Source organism: Zootoca vivipara, chromosome Z (assembly GCF_963506605.1).
Source record: "Zootoca vivipara chromosome Z, rZooViv1.1, whole genome shotgun sequence".
Taxonomy (NCBI): Eukaryota; Metazoa; Chordata; class Lepidosauria; order Squamata; family Lacertidae; genus Zootoca; species Zootoca vivipara.
This window is the reverse complement of record NC_083294.1, coordinates 2,664,426-2,687,732: the sequence shown is the minus strand read 5'-3', so window position 1 is coordinate 2,687,732 and position 23,307 is coordinate 2,664,426. Positions and strand designations below refer to the sequence as shown.

Here is a 23,307-nt window from a genome sequence, read left to right as displayed (position 1 = left end):
TTTTTTTATTACCAGTACGGTTTTTGCGGCTCAGGGTGCTGGCTCCGGGTGCTGCTGGGCTCTCTGGAGTGCTCGGCGCTGCAGCAGCCACCAGTTCCGGGTGGCGGGGCGGCAGGCATCCTTGGCCGGGCCAGGCGGAGGCCGCTGGCTCAGGCGCTCTGCCCGCCCGCCACTGCAGGGCACTCCAAGCTCCTTGGCCGGGCCAGGCAAGGAAGAAGCAGTGAGCCCAGCGGTGGCGGCAAGCACGGAAGCGGCAGGGACGGCGGTGGACGAGAAGGCGGAGCGCCGGGGTGCAGCCAGCAAGGTGGGAGCGCGATCAGCTTTTAAGTGGAGCTTTTGGAGCGCCGCTTCGCAGCTGATCGCGTTCCTGCAGTGCCGGCTGCATGGAGTGACTCTGTGAGTGGAGGTGCCTGGGGGGGTTGGTTGGTTTGCACAGCGTGGAAGTATGGCTTATTTTCGGGGTATGTCTTATGTTTCTCAAATGCTTCAAAACCCTGCCATGGCTTGCTTTATGACTACGTATTAAAAAAGGGGAAACAGGGTATGAAGTAAGACTTGAATATTCATTTATCTACAATTAGATTGGGGGGCAGAGGGAGGAACTGACACTAGCGGATCCTAAGCTGAGACTAACCCCTTCTCTCCCTTTTCTATAGGCTTGCAAGAAACCTGTGGGAGCCACAACATACGCTGCTGATCCAGTTGCCCACGTGAAGCTTTTGCACAAGGGGAGGAGGCTGGAACTGTGACGTGTCGACACTGCTGTGCACCAGCTCAGAAAGAAACTAGCAGTACTTTCAAGAGGAGTTCTGAGAGCAGCCAAGCACCACAATCTCTAGTCAAGGGAGCTCCTGCTGGTCCGGAGCTTAGATTTCCCCCTCTACCCTTGGAGATGAACCAGAGACTTCACTTGCCCTCCTCCTTACCTGAAGTCTGCACCAGCGATGATACTATAGCCAGATCAGACCACCAAAGAGAGAAGAGGATTTTTCATTTAAAGCTAGGGTGCCATTGCATTTGAACTGAGATTTCTGTGCTCTTATTTTTGTAAACTGGATTGACTGGGGATTTATTACTGATGTTGTGGTTTCACCTTTTTTGAAAACTCTTTATTGTTTATATTTGGAGCTGCTGCACTCTAGAGATATTTTTGCTCTTTTTCTTTTTTCTTGAAAAATTGGGAGTTTCTAGACTCTGTGTTTTTTGGCCTTGTTTGAATTTGCCCATGGCTTTCTTGATGAAGAAGAAGAAGTTCAAATTTCAAACCAATTTCACTTTAGAGGAGCTGACTGCTGTTCCTTTTGTGAATGGGGTTCTGTTCTGCAAAATTAGGCTTCTTGATGGAGGAGATTTTGCCACTTTGTCTTCCAGGTAGGAAGTTTTTCATTTAACAGCCTTCCCTGTTTGATATTTGTTGTACTGAGCAACTAGGGCTATTTCCCCTTGTCTAGTGCCCCCCTTATGCTTTCTGTGTGCATGGTGGGTGGGGGAGAGAGGAAATGAAGTTCTGTGGACACTGATGGCCTGCTGTGTGAGGTTCTTCAAGAAGTTGGGTACACATTTTTCAAGACTTTTCAAACTAAAGCATTTGTGATCCGAAAAACTTTTCATTTCCCCACCCTAGTGATGAGTGTGTGCATTAAGCAGTTGGTCCCCTACCTTTCTTAACCTGACCTGGCCACAGTGATCCATGCGATGGTCACCTCTAGGCTTAATTATTGTAACTCGCTCTACGCGGGGCTGCCCTTGAAACGGACCCAGAAACTCCAGTGGGTGCAGAATGCCGCGGTGAGACTCCTTACGGGGTCCCAGCCACGGGATCACATTCATCCAGTGCTTTAACAGCTGCACTGGCTCCCAGTGGAGTACAGTATCAGGTTTAAGATGCTGGTTTTGACCTTTAAAGCCTTATGTGGCTTAGGACCCTTGTACCTATGGGACCGCCCCTCCCGGTATGCCCCGCAGAGGACATTAAGGTCCACAAATAATAACATACTGGAGATCCCGAGTCACAAGGTGGTTAGGCTGGCCTCGACCAGGACCAGGGCCTTCTCAGTACTGTCCCCGGCCTGGTGGAATGCTCTCTCTCAGGAGACTAGAGCCCTGCGGGATTTGTCATCTTTTCGTAGGGCCTGCAAGACAGAGCTGTTCTGCTCGGCCTTTGGACTGACTCAGTCTGACCCCAGTGTTACCCTCCCCTAAGGTTTTGTCTTATAATGGTTTTATCTTACTTGTAGATTTTTAATTTTAAAATGGAATTTTAACATTGTATTAATTTGCATTTTAATTGAATTGTTTCTTTTATACTTGCATTGATATTTTTGTTGTTAGCCGCCCTGAGCCCGGTCTTGACTGGGAAGGTTGGGGTATAAATAAAATTATTATTATTATTATTATTATTGATACTCAGTAAGGAAATTGAGATTTGGGGAAGATAGTTCTGCATATCCTTCCTCTTTGCTCCCTTGTTGAGCTGATTCTAGGTTGCAAAGTAGGTGATACTTGAGAATCTGTTTGAAAAATCACAGCTTTAGATGCTCTGTTGTTCTCTTTTCTTGTTGTTTTACATTCATTAATAGACCAACATGCTGTATCATAAATTAAACTAATGCAGGTCTGGTTCCATGGAGGGAGTCCCTTTTTAAAAACCATTTAATTTGTAGGACTATTTTCTCTCTTCTCTAAAAGGCAACTGCCCTGTCTTTCAGTAACTGCTAATCAAATGTTGCTTTTGTTCTTGGCTGTGTGCAGATTGATTATTGCCTAGCATTGTGCCAAAACAAATTCCAAAACAATCCTGGACTTGCTCGTGAACTGCCTTGTTCTGTAACTCATGGCAGGAGATTTTAGAAGCTTTGCTTGTACTTGTACAAAAGCAGGTAGGTCTCTAGGAAGAGACAAAATTAATTTTTGTGTGGCTTTCTTTTTAAAAAGCAGCACGAAGCCAAAGTTTTTTTGTCTATTCATTATTATTATTATTATTATTATTATTATTATTATTATTATTATTTCTACCCTGCCAATCTGGCTGGGTTTCCCCAGCCACTCTGGGCAGCTTTCAGCAAAATATAAAAATACAATAATTCATCAAATATTAAAAGCTTCTCTAAACAGGGCTACCTTCAGATGTTTTCTAAAAGTCAGATAGTTGTTTATTTCTTTGACATCTGGTGGGAGGGCATTCCACAGAGCGGGCACCACCACCAAGAAAGTCCTCTGCCTGGTCCCTGTAACTTTCTTCTCGCAGTGAGAGAAGTGCCAGAAGGCCCTTGGCGCTGGACCTCAGTGTCTGGACAGAACGATGAGAGTGGAGACGCTCCTTCAGGGCCGAGGCTGTTTAGGGTTTCAAGGCTCAGCACCAACACTTTGAATTGTGCCCAGAAATGTACTGGGAGCCAATGTAGGTCTTTCAGGAGTGGTGTTATGTGGTCTTGGCGGCCGCTCCCAGTCACCAGTCTAGCTGCCGCATTCTGGATTAGTTGTAGTTTCTGGGTCACCTTCAAAGGTAGCCCCACGTAGAGTGCATTGCAGTAGTCCAAGCGGGAGATAACCAGAGCATGCACCACTCTGGCGAGACAGTCCGCAGGCAGGTAGGGTCTCAGCCTGCGTACCAGATGGAGCTGATAAACAGCTGCCCTGGACACAGAATTGACCTGCGCCTCCATGGACAGCTGTGAGTCCAAAATGACTCCCGGGCTGTGCACCTGGTCCTTCAGGGGCACAGTTACCCCATTCAGGACCAGGGAGTCCTCCACACCTGCCGTTCCCACCTGGAAAAATGAATTTTTTTGTTTTTTCCCGGTTTACTTACCAGCCGGGGGAGGCTCCTTCTGCACATGTCTGGAGTCTCCGGACATGCGCAGAAGCGATTTCTGGCGTGGCGGCCATTTTGGAACTGGGCGGCGACTTTCGATGCTGCTCTGCCCAGTTCCAAAATGGCGGCAGCGCTACTTCCGGTCTGCCGATCCCCTATTTTTCCGGCAGGAACTTGGCAGGTATGCCTAAAAATCACTGCAACCCCTCTCCCCACCCACATGACCTGGGCTGCTGTGCGTAAGAGGAAACCTGGTGGCAAGGACAGGCCCATCTGCTTCATCCAACCAAATCTCTGTCACACATGCCAGATCAAGTCCTCCATCCACACTCAAGTCATGGATGACAGTGGTCTTATGAATCATTGACCTGGCATTGCACAGCAGCACCTTCAGGTCATGTGGGTCTCCCTTGCTGATTCCAGTATCCATCCGTTCAAGACCGGACCCGGAGGCAGGATAGTCCTCAAACAGCGACTAAATCTGCTTCGTCTGTAATGACATGGGCTGGTCTTAGCGTAACTCTTCCTCCTACCCGTGATCACTGAGATTGGGTGTCCCAGTGCAAACCCCCCCCCCCCATGGAACCTGCCCCAACCATTCTGTTGGCTGGGGCCCACTCCCAGGCAGCCCTGACCCCACCCCTTAAAAACAGAATACAACCTATACGAAAAACCAATAAAACAATAGAAACTAAAAATAATAAAAAGTTACAATCTTACTAAAATTAAACAAATCCCTAACCCCAACTAAACGTTTACTGTATCCCACATCCAACGATAAAAAGAATTTAAAAGGGTAAAAGAATGATTTTAAAACATTTTTTAAAAATAACCGTCTCTGCTGTTCAGAGGCCTGTCAGGCCCTGCCCTGGGCCAGGTGGAAAGAGGCAGGAACAGGGCCCTCAGGCGCTCAGCAGGGTAGTCCATATAGGTCAGGCATCCCCAAACTGCGGCCCTCCAGATGTTTTGGCCTACACTCCCATGATCTCTATCTAAGAGGACCAATGGTCAGGGATGATGGGAATTGTAGTCCAAAATATCTGGAGGGCCGAAGTTTGGGGATGCCTGATATAGGTGTTCAAGGAGATGAGCAAACTTAACTACTAAAGTGTTTTTCTCTTTGCTGATTCTTTTTGGAAGATGTTCCACCCCCTTGTACTGTGCAGAGGCCAGATTCTTTCCCCTCCAAATCTAGAAGCCCTTTAGTTTAAGGGTTGAGTTCTTCATAAGTGCTGCCTGACCATCACCCTCCCCCTTTAGTTTTACCTATTGTTTTGGGTGAAAGAGGCTTATCTCTGGAATTTGAAGTGTGTGAAAGATTGGGAAGAGTAAGAAATTAATTCCCCCTCTCCCCAACAAAATAAGAATCTAGGTAATTTGCTTGCAAGTAATGCCTCCTTGTTGACCTTGGATTCAGTGGTGTAGTTCTGGTGTTTGTCTGTTCCGGTGCTGCTGCTGCTGCTGCTGTTGCTGCTGCTGCTAAACTCTTTTTTTCCCTGGCTGAATTTCAGCAGTCCTCTAAGCATGTGATTGTTGCAGATCACAGATGTGTTCCTGCAGAGAAACTGCCTCTAATTTAATCCAGATGCATGCATTTTTCTCTTTACCAGCATGGTTACTCATAAACTAGTAAAGTGGAAAAACTGGCAATAGGGTATGCAGTCTGATCACCAATCCACCCATGGGCAGCCTGCCCTTTATGAGAAAGTGTGTGGAAACCTGTTTCCTTTCCACTAAGCTTCACATTTTGATGTCTTGTCCACTGGACTCTGCAACCTCTATAAGAGCTCAAGTATGTGGATGATACCCAGCTCTACCTCTCTTTCAAATCAGAGCCAGTGAAGGCGGTGAATGTCCTGTGTGAGTGCCTGGAGGCGGTTGGAGGATGGATGGTGGCTAACAGATTGAGATTGAATCCTGACAAGACAGAAGTACTGTTTGTGGGGGACAGGAGGCGGGCAGGTGTGGAGGACTCCCTGGTCTTGAATGGGGTAACTGTGCCCCTGAAGGACCAGGTGCGCAGCCTGGGAGTCATTCTGGACTCACAGCTGTCCATGGAGGCGCAGGTCAATTCTGTGTCCAGGGCAGTTGTCTATCAGCTCCATCTGGTATGCAGACTGAGACCCTACCTGCCTGCAGACTGTCTCACCAGAGTGGTGCATGCTCTGGTTATCTCCTGCTTGGGCTACTGCAATGCGCTCAGGGCCGGTACTAGGGTTTTTTGCGCCCTAGGCGAGATCACCTTCTGCCCCCCCCTATTAATAAAAAATAAAATAGAAAAATAGAAATAAAAAATAGAAATAAATAAAAAAGTAGAAAAAATAAAAAAGTAGAAAAACAAAAAACAAAAATAAAATAAAAAACAATTGATCCAGCTAAAATCAATATATGAACGATCACAATATTTCAGTGGTGTTTTTAAGTGAGCTTCAGTGCATGGTGAACAATTTCTCTTAAAAGAAAATATTGTTTTTGAAAACAAAAAGGGGCAAATACTGTAAAGCTAAATATCCTATCTTTTACTGCACATTCATAGCTTTCCCTGCTGCTATGGATCATAATTTAAAACGACTGCTCAAAAACCCATCAGTTACATATTTACCATCATGGGGCTATAAAATCCTTATAGAGATTTGGCTGGTTAGAGTGGGAAATGGGTAGATTTCAGTGGGGTGATTTACTGAGCTATTTAAAAAAAGAGAGACCGCACCTGTACTTTGAAGTAATGATGTCACAGCATTAAAAACGAAGCGAAGTTTTATTTGGGATGTGAGGAGCCCAAAGAATTCACTTTTCTTGCCACATGGGGGTCAGTCAGGGAGCCCCTTTCCCAAAGCGATGCAACGAGGGGGACTGGCTGTGACCCTCACGAAGCGAGGCACGAGGGGAATTTTGTCCACGCTCAGAGGCAACTTGTCTCTCTTTTTTTAATACTAAAAACAAGCCCTCGAGTGAGCCCCGGCTTTAAAACAAGAGCAAGCACTGAGGGTCTTCATCCGTCCTGGCCCTTCCCCTCACAGACGGCAGTTGCTGGGGGAAGCAGGCGGCGGAGGAGCCCCTCGTGGCGGAGGAGGAGGCAGCCCTGCCAGGCCTGGCACTCCGCTGCGCTCTCCCTTCCTTCTGGCCCAGGGCGGCCCTGCCCTCCGCCTGCCCCTCAGAGCCGGCGCGTCATGCGGGGCTGGGCCTTGGAAACGGCGGCGTCCTCTCCTCCTCCTCCTGCCTGCTTCCTCGCAGCCGCTGCAGAACGAGCTGCCCAAGCGAGGAGGCCTTGGAGAGGCGAGGGCGGGATGCTCCCTCGCAGCCACCGCCGCTGCCGCTCGGGCCAACGCCACCTCCTCCTCCTCCCCAAGCTCGGCTGTGGCGGCACTGGCGCTGTGTTTACACCATACGCCTGAGATAAGATCAAGGGAGGAAACATTTTCACAAAAAAAAATTTATGACCCAACCTACTCAAGAAGACACGCTATGGCTTATTTTCGGGGGGTGTATTATTCCAGCGGGAAGGGCTCCGGGCGCAGCCCGGCATGGCGGGGGGCAGCGAGCTGTTGCCAGGAGGCGCCGTGTCCATGTCTAAGCATTTCTAAGCATTTCTGCAATATATGCTTAGAAATCCTGCGACAGCTTATTTTATGTCTTATTTTCGGGAAAACACGGTAAACGTACGGAAGTTTCATCAAGGAAACGGAGGTATTTCTTGCACATCCCATCCCAGTCTTACTAAATTAGGAAGTCAGTTTTACACAATAGTTTCCCCTATCACATCCAATATCAGAAGTACCGTGTTTCCCCTTTTTTAAGACACCGTCTTATAACTTTTTTCCTCCAAAAAACACAGGGTGGCTTACTTTCGGTGGGATGTCTTATTTTTAAAAAAATATGGTACGGTTTTTATGGCTCAGGGCGCTGCTGGGCTCTCTTGAGTGCTCGGCGCTGCAGCAGCTACCGGTTCCAGGTGGTGGGGCGGCAGGCGTCCTTGGCCGGGCCAGGCGGAGGCAGCTGGCTCAGGCACTCGGCCCGCTGCTGCAGAGTGCTCCAAGCTCCTTGGCCGGGCCAGGCAAGGAAGAAGCAGTGAGCCCAGCGGTGGCGGCAAGCATGGAAGCGGCAGGGACGGCGGTGGACGAGAAGGCGGAGTGCGGAGATGCAGCCAGCAAGGCGGGAGTGCAATCAGCTGTTAAGCGGAGCTCTTGGAGTGCCGCTTCCCAGCTGATCGCGCTCCTGCAGTGCCGGCCGCATGGAGTGACTCTGTGAGTGGAGGTGGTTTCCACGGCGCGGAAGCATGGCTTATTTTCGGGGTATGTCTGATATTTCTCAAATGCTTCAAAACCCTGCCATGGCTTGCTTTATGACTACGTATTAAAAAAGGCGAAACAGGGTAGTAACAGTTTAACATTGAGAAGTAACTTGAACAGAAAGTTGTATCAATCACACATGTGACTGTGCGCACTGCCTCCCAACAAACATCTAGCAGTATAAGCAAGACAATAGCTATGGACTCTTTCCAGTGGAATGTTGAAAACCAGTTTGGCAGGGAGGAGGTCCAGATGGCACTAGCTTCTGAGAGAACACTTTTCAGCGAAGAGTGGGAAGTGGGGGAAACTATGTGAAAGGGAGCAGCAGAGCAGGCAACATAAATGTGTCCTAGAGACAGTGTTCCTTCGGTAGATATGAGTTGCATTTTCTTCTCGGCGTACCTCATTTTCATCATGATGTTCATCTCTCCAGGCTGTGGTTTTTGCACCTGTGTCATCTGAGCAAACGGAAACCACTGCAAATGGTTGTTCCCTTAAGCTAGTGATTGGCAACCTTTTGAGCTTGGTGTGTCAAAATTCGCCAAAAAACCAAGCATAACTTGGTTGGTGTGTCACTTTGAGAAAAAACCCCATAATTTTGTGATATTTATAGTTTAAATAACAAAAATGTATACTTGTTTCTCCTTAAAAAGGGGGGGGAGGGAAAAAATATTTAATTTTTTAAAAAAAAAATTAAAAGGGGGGGGAAATAAGGCAAAACCCAGAGGTCTTTCCCAGTGGGACTCTGGGCTCAGGTCTTCCTCCAACAGGTCTGCTGCTGGGGAGGTGGGCTCGGGCTGGGCTGTGCCTCCTCGTGGCCCTCTTCAGCCCACCTCTCCCCTCACTTGGCAATGCTTGTGCGGCGGCAGGGCAACAGGGAAGGGGTTTCAGCTTACTTGGGTGTCTCTTCTCTCTTCCCAGGATGGTGGCGAGGTGGCAGCGGTGGCAGCAACAAGGTCGGGGTCGGGGTTCCTCTCCCTCCTCCAAGGGCACCCTCCTCACCCTTGAGGCGGGGGTGACAGGGACAGAAACGGAGTGAGCGGACCCCTGTTCTCCTTTGCCTTGTTTCCCTTCTTTTCTCCCTCCTTTTTGTGGCGGTGGCGGAAGCGGGCCCGGGGCTTCCTTTTTCCTCCTCCGGAGTGCCTTGAGGCCGTCCATCAGGTTCGCGGGGTGGGGGTGGGGTCCAGCAGCTCCCCGGTTGCTGCACTGGTGGCCCCTAGTGTCCGGGTGGTGGCGGTTTCAGTGGCTCTGGAGCCCGTCTGGCAGCTCCTGCAGCGCTGGTCACTTTCAGGAGCTTCGTGGCTCTGTGCCGACCGCCATCTTGCCTCGCCGGAAGTCCACAAGGCCCCCAGAGATGCGTCACCTGCAGCATTACGCCGCCAGCCGGAAGTGAGGTCTCGGCATGCGGCCGTGTGTCACCGAAAATGGCTATGCATGTCAGTGCTGACACGCATAGTGCCTTAAGCAAAGCCAGTGTGCTGTAGTGGTTAAGAATGGTGACCTTCTTTGAAGTCTGTCCCACTCACCTCACAGATTGCTTGTTGTGGGGGAGGAAGGGAAAGGAGAATGTCAGCCGCGTTGAGGCTCCTTCAGGTAGTGATAAAATGGGATATCAAATCCAAACTCTTCTTCTTCTTCTTTCTACCCTGTGGGCTATAAGATGAGGTGCTACTCCTTTTGCTTAAAGACCTCCAAAGAAGGAGACTCCACTACACTCCTTGGTAGCAAATTCCACTGCCGAACAGCTCTTACTGTCAGGAACTTCTTCCTAATGTTGAGGTGGAATCTTCTTTCTTGTAGCTTGAATCCATTGCTCCGTGTCCGCTTCTCTGGAGCAGCAGAAAACAACCTTTCTCCCTCCTCTATATGGCATCCTTTGATATATTTGAACATGGCTATCATATTCCCCCTTAACCTTCTCTTCTCCAGCTCCCTAAGCCGTTCCTCATAAGGCATCGTTTCCAGGCCTTTGACCATTTTGGTTGCCCTCTTCTGGACACGTTCCAGCTTGTCAGTATCCTTCTTGAACTGTAGTGCCCAGAACTGGACACAGTACTCCAGGTGAGGTCTGACCAGAGCAGAATACAGTGGTACTATTACTTCCCTTGATCTAGAAGGGTAGAAATTCCAGTGGAAGGCAGGAGCCAGAAAACAACTCCTTTTACCCTCTCCTCCTCTCCCCATAAGTCAGCTCACAAGAGGGAACGCAGGAGGGAAACTCACTCATAATTAGGCAGTGGAATGAGAATAAGAACAGCGCTGTGTCATCATCTAGCTTCATGAGGTGCATACACCCAGCCAAAGAGACTGGAAGGATTATGATTTAGAAAGACAAGCTACATTCACTGACTCAATTAATATATAGTGGCATTGCTCATATTAAGAACTTGGGAATCTTCAACCTTAAATCACTTCAGAAATTGCAGGTGCAAACATGTCAGACATCTCTACAACTTGTCTACAGACATATCTGTGAAGTTCTTAAGATTTGTTTTAAAAAACTCTTTCTTTAAATAAATAGGAATCGTGCCTGGTTATTTGTTGTTGGAGGTAGGGGTTGTTGTTGTTTTTTATTTCTAGGGAACAACCTAGACTTGAGGAAGCATTACAAACATCTGTTTCCAGTGTATCTGAAGAAGTGTGCATGCAAACGAAAGCTCATACCAAAATAAAAACTTAGCTGTTCTTTAAGGTGCTACTGAAGGAATTTTTTTATTTTGCATTACAAATAAGATAGATTTTATAAATAGATGTTGTGATTATGCAACTGTGCACTGAGCAATACAATATTATAGTACAGTACTGAATTATGGTAAGCCAGTTATTTAACATATTCATTGTTTTAATAATGCATATTTAACATATGTGACCATCCAGATGGTGCTTGACTACATCTGGTACGCAGGCTGAGACCCTACCTTCCTGCAGACTGTCTCGCCAGAGTGGTGCATGCTCTAGTTATCTCCCGCTTGGACTACTGCAATGCGCTGTACGTGGGGCTACCTTTGAAGGTGACCCGGAAACTGCAATTAATCCAGAATGCGGCAGCTAGACTGGTGACTGGGAGAGGCCGCCAAGACCACATAACACCGGTCTTGAAAGATCTACATTGGCCCCCAGTACGTTTCCCAGCACATTTCAAAGTGTCGGTGCTGACCTTTAAAGCCCTCAACGGCCTCGGTCCTGTATACCTGAAGGAGCGTCTCCACCCCCACCGAGGGCCTTCTGGCGGTTACAGGGAACCAGACAGAGGGCCTTCTCGGCACCCGCCCTGTGGAACGCCCTCCCAGCAGATGTCAAGGCAATAAACAACTATTTTACATTTAGAAGACAACTGAAGGCAGCCCTGTTTAGGGAAGTTTTTAATGTTTGATGCTGTGCTGTTTTTAATATTCAGTTGGAAGCTGCCCAGAGTGGCTGGGGAAACCCAGCCAGATGGGTGGGGTATAAATAATAATAATAATAATAATAATACATTATTATTATTATTATAAAATACTTTATTTGACAGGGTCATGCCATTTAATTTGTTACAGCACGAATTGTGATGGCTACTAGCAATAGATAGCTACTTAGATGATTTAAATAATATTCAATGAATGAGTCTACCATAGCTTTATTAGCCTGTGGTGATGGTGGCTAAAACTAAAATCTTAATTGCCAGGAATACTGTCTTTTTCCAGTTACCACACACATACATACAGAGAGAAAAGTTACAAAGCAGGAGATGGCTATGTAACTGCCCAAGGCATCTGGCTGGCCTTGGTTGGGAAACAAATCTCTGGACTGGATCTTTTGGTGAGATCCAGCAGGGCAATTTTTGAAAGATTCAAGAAAAACTATGATATGATATTATTATTATTATTATTATTATTATTATTATTATTATTATTGATGGCTTTAAAGCAGGGGTCCCCAAACTTTCCCAGCTACCAACATGAGTTTGACCAAACTGCGGGAGGCAGTGGAAGACAGGAGTGCCTGGCGTGCTCTGGTCCATGGGGTCACGAAAAGTCGGACACGACTAAACGACTAAACAACAACAACCACTGTATTAATTTATTCCATTGCCATTTATGCCATTTCATTGTCACTTGCCATTTTATTGATTAAGTACCCTACTTTGCCAGGGTGCTGAAATCCACTAAGAAGTTCTACTGCCTCACTTAAATTTTAGTCTTTATCCTCTAGTTCCCCTGTTTCAAGAGTTTAATGAACTGAAATAACCTTCTGAAAATATGAGTCATAACTGTACTTATTTTTCTGAGCACAATCTGATGGAGGAGCTAGGGTCATGAGAAGGCACAGGAAAAGAGAAACAGTCACTACAAAAAGATTTCATTTCCTCCACCTCCCTGACAGAACCATTCCCTCACTCACAAAAACTGGATTATTTATTTTGTGAACATAAGCATAACTGTTTTATCTAACGAGAACAGTCTTTCAAACCCAGCCAGTACATGAGATTCAGGGCCCTGCTGAATGGTACCACATCGAGATTAGCTCAGAATGCCGGCCCAGTGATATGGCCGCGACACGCAGATGGGCAAATAGCAAGCTTGCAGGAACAGGAGCAGGGTCCAAGGAGAATATGTCATTCTACATCAGACTGGCACTCCCAACCCTAAAATGAAGGATTTAGAACTCAGACAGGGACTAACAGTACCAGGCAAAAATATGTTCAACCATTAGGAGGAGTCCAGCAGGCATATGATACATGCTCACTTGCAGAGGGAAGTTAACACTTTGCTTAAGAAGTGGATGAAAGTCTAGCTTTGTAAAATTATTTGCAGTAAACCAGAAACCCAAGGCAACAGCAGTTGACTGGGGATTAACAGCTAGCAAATGCATGTTGTTAGCCAAGCACTTTTAAAGTTTGGCAGAAGAATAATCATCCTGCTGCCAGGGTTTCAGTGGAGGCACAAAATGCAACTGTTCCTACTCAGCTGTACACAACCATTGTGGGATGGAGGGAGGAGGTGGTGATAAGATGCAATGGCAGGTTGGCATCCTTTCCCATTGTTTGTTGTTTAGTCGTTTAGTCGTGTCTGACTCTTCGTGACCCCATGGACCAGAGCACGCCAGGCACTCCTGTCTTCCACTGCCTCCCGCAGTTTGGTCAAACTCATGTTCGTAGCTTAGACAACACTGTCCAACCATCTCATCCTCTGTCGTCCTCTTCTCCTAGTGCCCCCAAACTTTCCCAGCATCAGGGTCTTTCCAGGGAGTCTTCTCTTCTCATAAGGTGGCCAAAGTATTGTAGCCTCAGCTTCAGGATCTGTCATCTGTCCTTCCAGTGAGCACTCAGGGCTGATTTCCTTCAGAATAGATAGGTTTGATCTTCTTGAAGCCCATGAGACTCTCAAGAGTCTCCTCCAGCACAAAAATTCAAAAGCATCAGTTTTTCGGGGATCAGCCTTCTTGATGGTCCAGCTCTCACTTCCATACATCACTACTGGGAAAAACAGAGCTTTAACTATACGGACCTTTGTCGGCAAGGTGATGTCTCTGCTTTTGAAGATGCTGTCTAGGTTTGTCATTGCTTTTCTCCCAAGAAGCAGGCGTCTTTTAATGGTGAAGGGGTGATAAGATAGCCATGTTCAAAGATATCAAAGGATGTCATATAGAGGAGGGAGAAAGGTTGTTTTCTGCTGCTCCAGAGAAGCGGACACGGAGCAATGGATTCAAACTACAAGAAAGAAGATTCCACCTCAACATTAGGAAGAAGTTCCTGACAGTAAGAGCTGTTCAGCAGTAGAATTTGCTACCAAGGAGTGGGGTGGAGTCTCCTTCTTTGGAGGTCTTTAAGCAAAAGGAGCAGCACCTCGTCTTATAGCCCACAGGGTAGAAAGAAGAAGAAGAAGAGTTTGGATTTGATATCCCATTTTATCACTTCCTGAAGGAGCCTCATGTCAAGAATGACAGCTATATGTCAAGAATGCTTTGATGGTGTTTCCCAGTCACCAGTCTAGCTGCCGCGTTCTGGATTAGTTGTAGTTTCCGGGTCACCTTCAAAGGTAGCCCCACGTAGAGCGCATTGCTGTAGTCCAAGCGGGAGATAACCAGAGCATGCACCACTCTGGCGAGACAGTCTGCAGGCAGGTAGGGTCTCAGCCTGCGTACCAGATGATGTTGAAAGAAGTTGTATTGGCCCCAGCCAGCGAGGCGTGGGATGAAACTGTGTCAGCTCTCACCATGGGAGCTGAGGCGCTTTCACCCCAGCGCCTCATGGGCTGGGGCCAATGCAGCTGATCCCAATCCCCAACATCAGGGTCTTTTCCAGGGAGTCTTCTCATGAGGTGGCCAAAGTATTGGAGCCTCAGCTTCATGATCTGTCCTTCCAGTGAGCACTCAGGGCTGATTTCCTTCAGAATAGATAGGTTTGATCTTCTTGCAGTCCATGGGACTCTCAAGAGTCTCCTCCAGCACCAAAATTCAAAAGCATCAATTCTTCCGCGATCAGCCTTCTTGATGGTCCAGTTCTCACTTCCATACATCACTTCTGGGAAAACCATAGCTTGAACTATACGGACCTTTGTTGGCAAGGTGATGTCTCTGCTTTTTAAGATGTTGTCTAGGTTTGTCATTGCTTTTCTCCCAAGAAGCAGGCGTCTTTTAATTTCGGGACTGCTGTCACCATCTGCAGTGATCCAGGAGCCCAGGAAACATTGGGGTGCTTCTGCAAGGTTAGCTGGGGGCAGGAGACCTGAAGTCCCTGTTGCTTGTGCATGAACAGGGATCTCGGGGCTCCTAGCCACCCTGCTGGGTGAAGTCCGCAAGGCAGGACTACCTGAGGTTGCTGGCAAGCGCTGGACCCGGCAGCAGCATCAGAGAGTCCTTGCACTGCCTGGCTGAGCCCACCAAAGCCCCATGTCAAGGCTATGGCTGCCTTGGTGGTGGTGGTGGGGGTATAATGGAGCCTGCACCTCTAAGTCAGTGTTTCCCAACCAGTGTGCCTCCATATGTTTTGGGACTACAACTCCCATCATTCCTAGCTAGCAAGACCAGTGGTCAGGAATGATGGGAGTTGTAGTCCCAAAACATCTGGAGGCACACTGGTTGGGAAACACTGCTCTAAGTTGCCTAATGCAAGCTGGAGGTGAGCTGGTTGGTTTTTTTTTTTTTTAAGCTACAGGGCTGTCCCTACCTGGGATTCCCAGCAACTGGTATTCAGAGGCAGAACATTATTTGATTGTGATGGTGGTCTTGTTTCTTTGTGGACTTGATAGCACCTGGTAGTGTTGCTTTGATAGGACTTGTCCATACATGTTGGGGTGTGGACCTACTGTTTAATCAGGGCTATTTTTATAGCTCTTATGTAATGTAGATGTTGTCATTTCTTGTCTTAAGCTTAAAGGTGGTGCAGCTTTGGAGATAAAAAGCAAGGGTAAAGTTCACTGCTGGACTGAATTTAGGCTTACAGTATATTATTCGTGTATAGCTCTATTAGGCTTCAATTTATTTGCAGATCCGAAGAGTGAATTGGAAACTATGTAGAATGAAGATACTGGTACTACCGTAGTAAAGGTACCAGCTCTGGGCATCCTCTTTTTTCCCCCGGAGAGGTTTTTACTCTGTTTTAGTGAATCTGAAAGTGAAAATGGACTGCACCTCACCATGCCTGTAAAAAGCAAAATAAAAATGGAACCAATATGTTAGTTCAGAATCTGAGGTCTGGAAACAAATTTTTAAAGGAGTACGGGAGGAGAAAGGAGAGCAGGGGTCCCCAAACTAGGGGCCAGATGCGGCCCAATCGCCTTCTAAATCCGGCCCGCGGACAGTCTGGGAATCAGCATGTTTTTACATGAGTAGAATGTGTCCTTTTATTTAAAATGCACCACTGGGTTATTTGTGGGGCCTTCTAGGTGTTTTTACATGAGTAGAATGTGTCCTTTTATTTAAAATGCATCTCTGGGCTATTTGTGGGGCATAGGAATTCGTTCATCCCCCCCCCCATATGGTCCGGCCCCCCCACAAGGTCTGAGGGACAGTGAATCGCCCCCCTGCTGAAAAGGTTTGCTGACCCCTGGAGACAGATGAGGTGATCAGGCACTCCCATTTCTTTAAGAAATTTCTTTAAGAGAAGCACTCTGCACTTCCATCTTAAACCATGGTGAAACCTGGCTGGTTTAAAGTGATGTGTGAACCAGGCCTGTCTCCACCCAGATGCTCCTAGGTAGCTTGTAAGCACAGCTGTACCTGGTACTGGACAGTGGAGAGCATTGAAGCTTGAATGGTTTTCACCGCCCTCTACCCCGACTTTGGGGTCACGAAGAGTCGGACACGACTAAACGACTAAAAAAAAACAACTCCGACTTTTGCTGTCCTCAATTATTTAAACAGTAAGTCAGTTTCTGAGTTGAGCTTCCAACAGTAGCCCTTTGCTTCTCAGGAAAATATTAATACTAGAAGTCAGATTCCAATACAGTAACCAGAATGACCTTTCCTACTACGAAACATGTGCCTATAAGTTTTCCATCTACTGATCTTAAAAACCTATCACCTCTTTTCCCCACCATTTCATTATGTTATCCTATTTGCCAAATATAGTTGAGTTCACATGTCTCCATTTCAGTGCCAAGTTCCTGCCGGAAAAATAAGGGATCCGCAGACCGGAAGTAGCGCTGCCGCCATTTTGGAACTGGGCAGAGCAGCATCGGAAGTCGCTTCCGAGCATACTCCGCCCAGTTCCGATATGGCTGCCGCGCCAGAAATCGCTTCTGCGCATGTCCAGAGACTCCAGACATGCGCAGAAGGAGCCTCCCCCGGCCGGTAAGTAAACCGGGGGAAAACAAAAAAATCCGTTTTTCCAGCTGGGAATGGCTGGAAAAACGGGGGTTTCCTGGGGAATACGGGAGACTTGGCAGCTTTGCACTAGTCCTAGAATGCATAACAACATGATCTCATGATTACTGTTTATCACTTGTCACTCAATCTTTTTCATGAAGAGATTAGACAGAAAAGAGACACTTGTTTTGTATGCATACGTTTGTTTCATAAAGTAGTTTCCAACCTATGTTTATGGTGTTATCAATCTTCAAGGGAATTGTAGCTGTTCTCAAAATCCAAAATAACAACCTGTGATCTTGTGTATGCACTCAGTTTTTCGCATTGTTAATAGTGTGTCACCATTGACAGAAGAAGAATTGTACCTACTCTTGTTTGCTCAACCAGTTGTTCTTCTTGGCTGACGTACCTCAGTTTTATCTGCTTCTTAACTACATGTGCTCCTATTCAAATGTCTAAAGGTAACTCTTTGAAATGAGAACATAGGTCAGCTATTTACATGAAACCAACCAAAAGGCAATAAAGCCCAACCCTTTTCACTTGCTTAACCTCAGCCACCCAAAGTGAAGTGCAGGTTGTATCTTAAATAAAAGTTCTGAAAGGTGTCTGGCCTTTGGTAACTCATTGGAAAGGCTGTTCACTGTTGTGGGCTATAAATGCAATTTAAAAAGGAAAAAAAGTATTCTTTGAAGGTGCCTCACATTTCCTACAAGGGCTCAAGGTTGTAGGAGCATATACATGCTTTCGCATGATGAATTCTGCATATAAGTTAAATAAGCAGGGAGACAATATACAACAATATACAATAGCCAGCATGTTGAGTAGTAATTGATATCTTTTCTGTAGGGTTATTTGCAAATCTGTGTTGTTGAAAGTTCTGGATGCGTTTTTCAGTAACAGAGCATTGCCTGCCCAGTTATTGCTTTGGTTCTGTCAAGGCCCATCTGTCTCTTCGAGCTGCAGCATGAGCTCACTTTGTGACCCTTGTGATATTTTTCTCTGGCAAGCGTCCCTGGCCTCTGACCAAAAGCAATCCATGTTCTTTCTGTAGATGTGGCAGAAAGACTCTGGAGTTGGAACTGCCCGCCCACTCTGATTGAACTGGTGCATCAGCACTCCTTTGCAGCAGTTGATCATAGAATCGTAGAGTTGGAAGAGACCACAGGGGCCATCCAGTCCAACCCCCTGCCAAGCAGGAAACACCATCAAAGCATTCCTGACTTATAGCTGTCAAGCCTCCGCTTAAAGACCTCCAAAGAAGGAGACTCCATCACACTCCTTGGTAGCAAATTCCACTGCCGAACAGCTCTTACTGTCAGGAAGTTCTTCCTAATGTTCAGGTGGAATCTTCTTTCTTGTAGTTTGAATCCATTGCTCCGTGTCCGCTTCTCTGGAGCAGCAGGAAACAATCTTTCTCCCTCCTCTATATGACATCCTTTGATATATTTGAACATGGCTATCAAATAACCCCTTCACCTTATCTTCTCCAGGCTAAACATACCCATACATGTGAAAAGGATCTCAGAGTCTTGGTAGACCACAAACTTGACATTAGTCAACAGTGTGATGCAGCAGCTCAAAAAGCCAAAGCAATTCTGGGCTGCATCAAGAGGAGTATAGCATCTAGTTCAAGGGAAGTATAGGACCACTGTATTCTGCTCTGGTCAGACCTTACCTGGAGTACTCTGTCCAGTTCTGGGCACCACAGTTCAAGAAGGATACTGACAAGCTGGAACGTGTCCAGAAGAGGGCAACCCAAATGGTCAAAGGCTTGGAAACAATGCCTTATGAGGAACGGCTTAAGGAGCTCTATAGGCCGAGGGAGCCGGCGTTTGTCTGCAGACAGCTTGCGGGTCATGTAGCCAGCATGACAAAGCTGCTTCTGGCGAACCAGAGCAGCGCACGGAAACGCCATTTACCTTCCCGCCGGAGCGGTCCCTATTTATCTACTTGCACTTTGATGTGCTTTCGAACTGCTAGGTGGGCAGGAGCTGGGACCGAGCAACGGGAGCTCACCCCGTTGCAAGGATTCAAACCGCCGACTTTACCTGTATGCTATATGTTTACTGTATGTTGTATGTTTACCTGTATGCTAATGCCCCTTGCACCTTCCCCTTTTCTGATGTTTTACCCTGTCACAAGTGATGTATGTATGATGTTTTCGATGTGCATTATGGGATGGTGGTGGGAACTTTTAAAAGTTCTTGCAGCCATGTTCACGGTGTTCTGTCTGGCATTGAACCTGCTGCGCAGTAATAATCCTTGCTGTTTGCTCTGGATCGTGGCTGGACTCCTTCCTTTTATACTCCGCAACGACCACAGGCCCTTGCCTGATGAGCTGGATGGCTGAGCATTCTCGCACCCAGAATTTTGCCCTAACAGAAGTCTATGACCAAGATAGTTTCGTTCTGGAATATGTTCATAGTGGTTTGAATTCAACATTGCCTCTTTTTGCTTTCTTTATAGAGAAGAAGTTCAGGAGAACTGTGTTCACTGGAAGAAGAAATTTACCTTTGTCTGCAAAATGAGTGCCAATCCTGCCACTGGCCTTCTGGACCCCTGCATCTGCCGTGTGTCTGTCCGCAAGGTGAGTATCCTACATTGACTCTACCCGTTTGGTTTATGACCTAGAAATATGGCTTTAAGTGGGCAATACAGTCTCAAGCAATAATTCCTTTTTAAAATAGTTTTTGTAGTACAGTAGTTGTTATCTCTATTAAGCTAAGAATATGATTTCCCTCTATCACCACCCCAACTGCTTGAGAGCAGTTACAGGTAGTTAGCCGTGTTGGTCTGACGTAGTCGAAACAAAATAAAAACATTCCTTCCAGCAGCACCTTAAAGACCAACTAAGTTTTTATTTTGGTATGAGCTTTCGTGTGCATGCACACTTCTTCAGATTGAAGATTGAGAGCAGTACATGTGAAAAGGATCTAGGAATCCTGGTAGACCACAAACTTGACATGAGTCAACAGTGTGATGCAGCAGCTCAAAAAGCCAATGAAATTCTGGGCTGCATCAAGAGGAGTATAGCATCTAGATCAAGGGAAGTAATAGTACCATTGTATTCTGCTCTGGTCAGACCTCACCTGGAGTACTATGTCCAGTTCTGGGCACCACAGTTCAAGAAGGATACAGACAAGCTGGAACGTGACCAGAAGAGGGCAACCAAAATGGTCAAAGGCTTGGAAACGATGCCTTATGAGGAACGACTTAGGGAGCTGGGTATGTTTAGCCTGGAGAAGATAAGGTTGGGGGGGGTGGTATGATGTTGTTGTTGTTTAGTCGTTTCCGACTCTTCGTGACCCCATGGACCATAGCACACCAGGCACACCTGTCTTGCACTGCCTCCTGCAGTTTGGTCAAACTCATGTTCGTAGCTTCGAGAACACTGTCCAACCATCTCGTCCTCTGTCGTCCCCTTCTCCTAGTGCCCTCCATCTTTCCCAACATCAGGGTCTTTTCAAGGGAGTCTTCTCTTCTCATGAGGTGGCCAAAGTCTTGGAGCCTCAGCTTCAGGATCTGTCCTTCCAGTGAGCACTCAGGGCTGATTTCCTTCAGAATGGATAGGTTTGGTCTTCTTGCAGTCCATGGGACTCTCAAGAGTCTCCTCCAGCACCATAATTCAAAAGCATCAATTCTTCGGCAATCAGCCTTCTTTATAGTCCAGCTCTCACTTCCATACATCACTATTGGGGAAACCATAGCTTTAACTATACGGACCTTTGTCGGCAAGGTGATGTCTCTGCTTTTTAAGATGCTGTCTAGGTTTGTCATTGCTTTTCTCCCAAGAAGCAGGCGTCTTTTAATTTCGTTACTGCTGTCACCATCTGCAGTGATCAAGGAGCCCAAGAAGGTGAAATCTCTCACTGCCTCCATTTCTTCCCCTTCCATTTGCCAGGAGGTGATGGGATCAGTGGCCATGATCTTGGTTTTTTTGATGTTGAGCTTCAGACCATATTTTGCGCTCTCCTCTTTCACCCTCATTAAAAGGCTCTTTAATTCCTCCTCACTTTCTGCCATCAAGGTTGTGTCATCTGCATATCTGAGGTTGTTGATATTTCTTCCGGCAATCTTAATTCCGTCTTGGGATTCATCTAGTCCAGCCTTTCGCATGATGAATTCTGCATATAAGTTAAATAAGCAGGGAGACAATATACAACCTTGTCGTACTCCTTTCCCAATTTTGAACCAATCAATTGTTCCATATCCAGTTCTAACTGTAGCTTCTTGTCCCACATAGAGATTTCTCAGGAGACAGATGAGGTGATCCGGTACTCCCATTTCTTTAAGAACTTGCCATAGTTTGCTGTGGTCGACACAGTCAAAGGCTTTTGCATAGTCAATGAAGCAGATGTCTTTCTGGAACTCTCTTGCTTTCTCCATAATCCAGCGCATGTTTGCTATTTGGTCTCTGGTTCCTCTGCCCCTTCGAAATCCAGCTTGCACTTCTGGGAGTTCTTATAATTATTTTTTCAAAAAAAACAAACAAACCACTATGGCTTATTTTCAGAGGATGTCTTATTTTTTTACAGTATTAAGTATGGTACAATTTAACCTACAAGGTTAAACTACCTATCCCTATGGCTTATTTTCAGGGTATGGCTTATATTCCTTGAATGCTTAAAAATCCTGCTATCGCTTATTTTATGGCTCGTCTTATTTTTGGAGAAACAGGGTACTGCTGAAGCCTGCCTTGTAGAATTTTAAGCATAACCTTGCTAGCATGTGAAATGAGTGCAATTGTGCGGTACTTTCCAATATATTTAGCAGATTTAGTTAGTCTAAAGGTTTTATTCCTTTTACATTTTCTTGTATTGTTGGTTGGTTTTATAATGTCTTTTGGATAAAGGGTTTATACATTTTTAAAGTAAATACAGTATAATAAAACCAGGTTACTTAGGGGTGTCTGATTAACAACCCCCCCAAACACACATAATGCATGTCCTAAGTGGTTGTTGCTGGACTAAATGTACCTCATTTTTAACAGAGAAGCTAATGCACCCAATTTAAATAGCTAGGGAAGCAGCAATAGTTTCAAGCAGTGGATGAATGGTTAGTACCGCATATTCCTTTCATTGCACTGAAAGGTATTTTCACCATGGACAGTCACTACACTCAGGCAAGGAGATGGATGCCTTTGCTATACTTACTGTAATGAAACTCTTCTATCCTCTTTTTGTCTTCTCGTTACAGGAACTGAAGGGAGGGAAAACTTATTCCAAGGTAAGATGGATTCTGAGCAGTGAAAAACCAAACTTTACATAATCTCTTTGTAATTGTAGAATAGGGACCCAGGTGGCGCTGTGGGTTAAACCACAGAGTCTAAGGCAGGGAACCACAGAGTCTAAGGCAGGGGTCCCCAAACTAAGGCCCGGGGGCCGGATGCGGCCCAATCACCTTCCAAATCCGGCCCGCGGATGTTCTGGGAATCAGCCTGTTTTTACATGAGTAGAATGTGTTCTTTTATTTAAAATGCATCTCTGGGTTATTTGTGGGGCCTGCCTGGTGTTTTTACATGAGTAGAATGTGTCCTTTTATTTAAAATGCACCTCTTGGTTATTTGTGGGGCCTGCCTGATGTTTTTACATGAATAGAATGTGTCCTTTTATTTAAAATGCATCTCTGGGTTATTTGTGGGGCATAGAAATTCATTCATATTTTTTTTTCAAAATATAGTCTGCCCCCCCACAAGGTCTCAGGGACATTGGACCGGCCCCCTGCTGAAAAAGTTTGCTGACCCCTGTTTTACATAATCTCTTTGTAACTGTAGAATAGGGACCCAGGTGGCGCTGTGGGTTAAACCACAGAGTCTAGGGCTTGCTGATCAGAAGGTCGGCGGTTCGAATCCCTGCAACGGGGTGAGCTCCCGTTGCTCGGTCCCAGCTCCTGCCCACTTAGCAGTTCGAAAGCACATCAAAGTGCAAGTAGATAAATAGGGACCGCTACAGCGGGAAGGTAAACGGTGTTTCTGTGTACTGCTCTGGTTCACCAGAAGTGGCTTTGTCATGCTGGCCACGTGACCTGGAAGCTGTACGCCGGCTCCCTCGCCCAATAACGCGAGATGAGCGCCACAACCCCAGAGTCATCCGTGAAGCAGCTTTGTCATGCTGGCCACATGACCTGGAAGCTGTCTGTGGACAAACGCTGGCTCCCCTTGCCTATAGTGCGAGATGAGCGCCGCAACCCAAGTCGGACATGACTGGACCTGATGGTCAGGGGACCCTTTACCTTTTTAATTGTAGAATAATGAGCTTTTGAGGATACAAAACACTTCAAATACGTTCTTGGCAGTCCTTACAACAGCCCTGTAAGGTTTAGTATTAATTTAGTATTATCCCCTTAATGCAAATGGGGAACTGAACCAGGGAGAGGATTGCCAATGATGCTGTCTTACAGAGTCTGGAAAATAATTCA

General features: G+C 46.4%; 1 protein-coding gene across 3 annotated transcripts in view; it reads left to right on the top strand.

The window, feature by feature from the left end:
* Nucleotides 1-23,307, top strand: part of EEIG1 (estrogen-induced osteoclastogenesis regulator 1) — a 58,556-nt gene that overhangs the window by 5,691 nt on the left and 29,558 nt on the right. For all 3 annotated transcript variants that reach the window (XM_060270486.1, XM_060270484.1, XM_060270485.1), the window contains exons 2-4: nt 657-1,371; nt 19,357-19,477; nt 22,087-22,116. In XM_060270486.1, coding sequence (XP_060126469.1) covers nt 1,226-1,371; nt 19,357-19,477; nt 22,087-22,116 — 297 coding nt within the window. In that variant the 5' untranslated portion in view covers nt 657-1,225. The remainder of the gene's footprint in view (nt 1-656; nt 1,372-19,356; nt 19,478-22,086; nt 22,117-23,307) is intronic.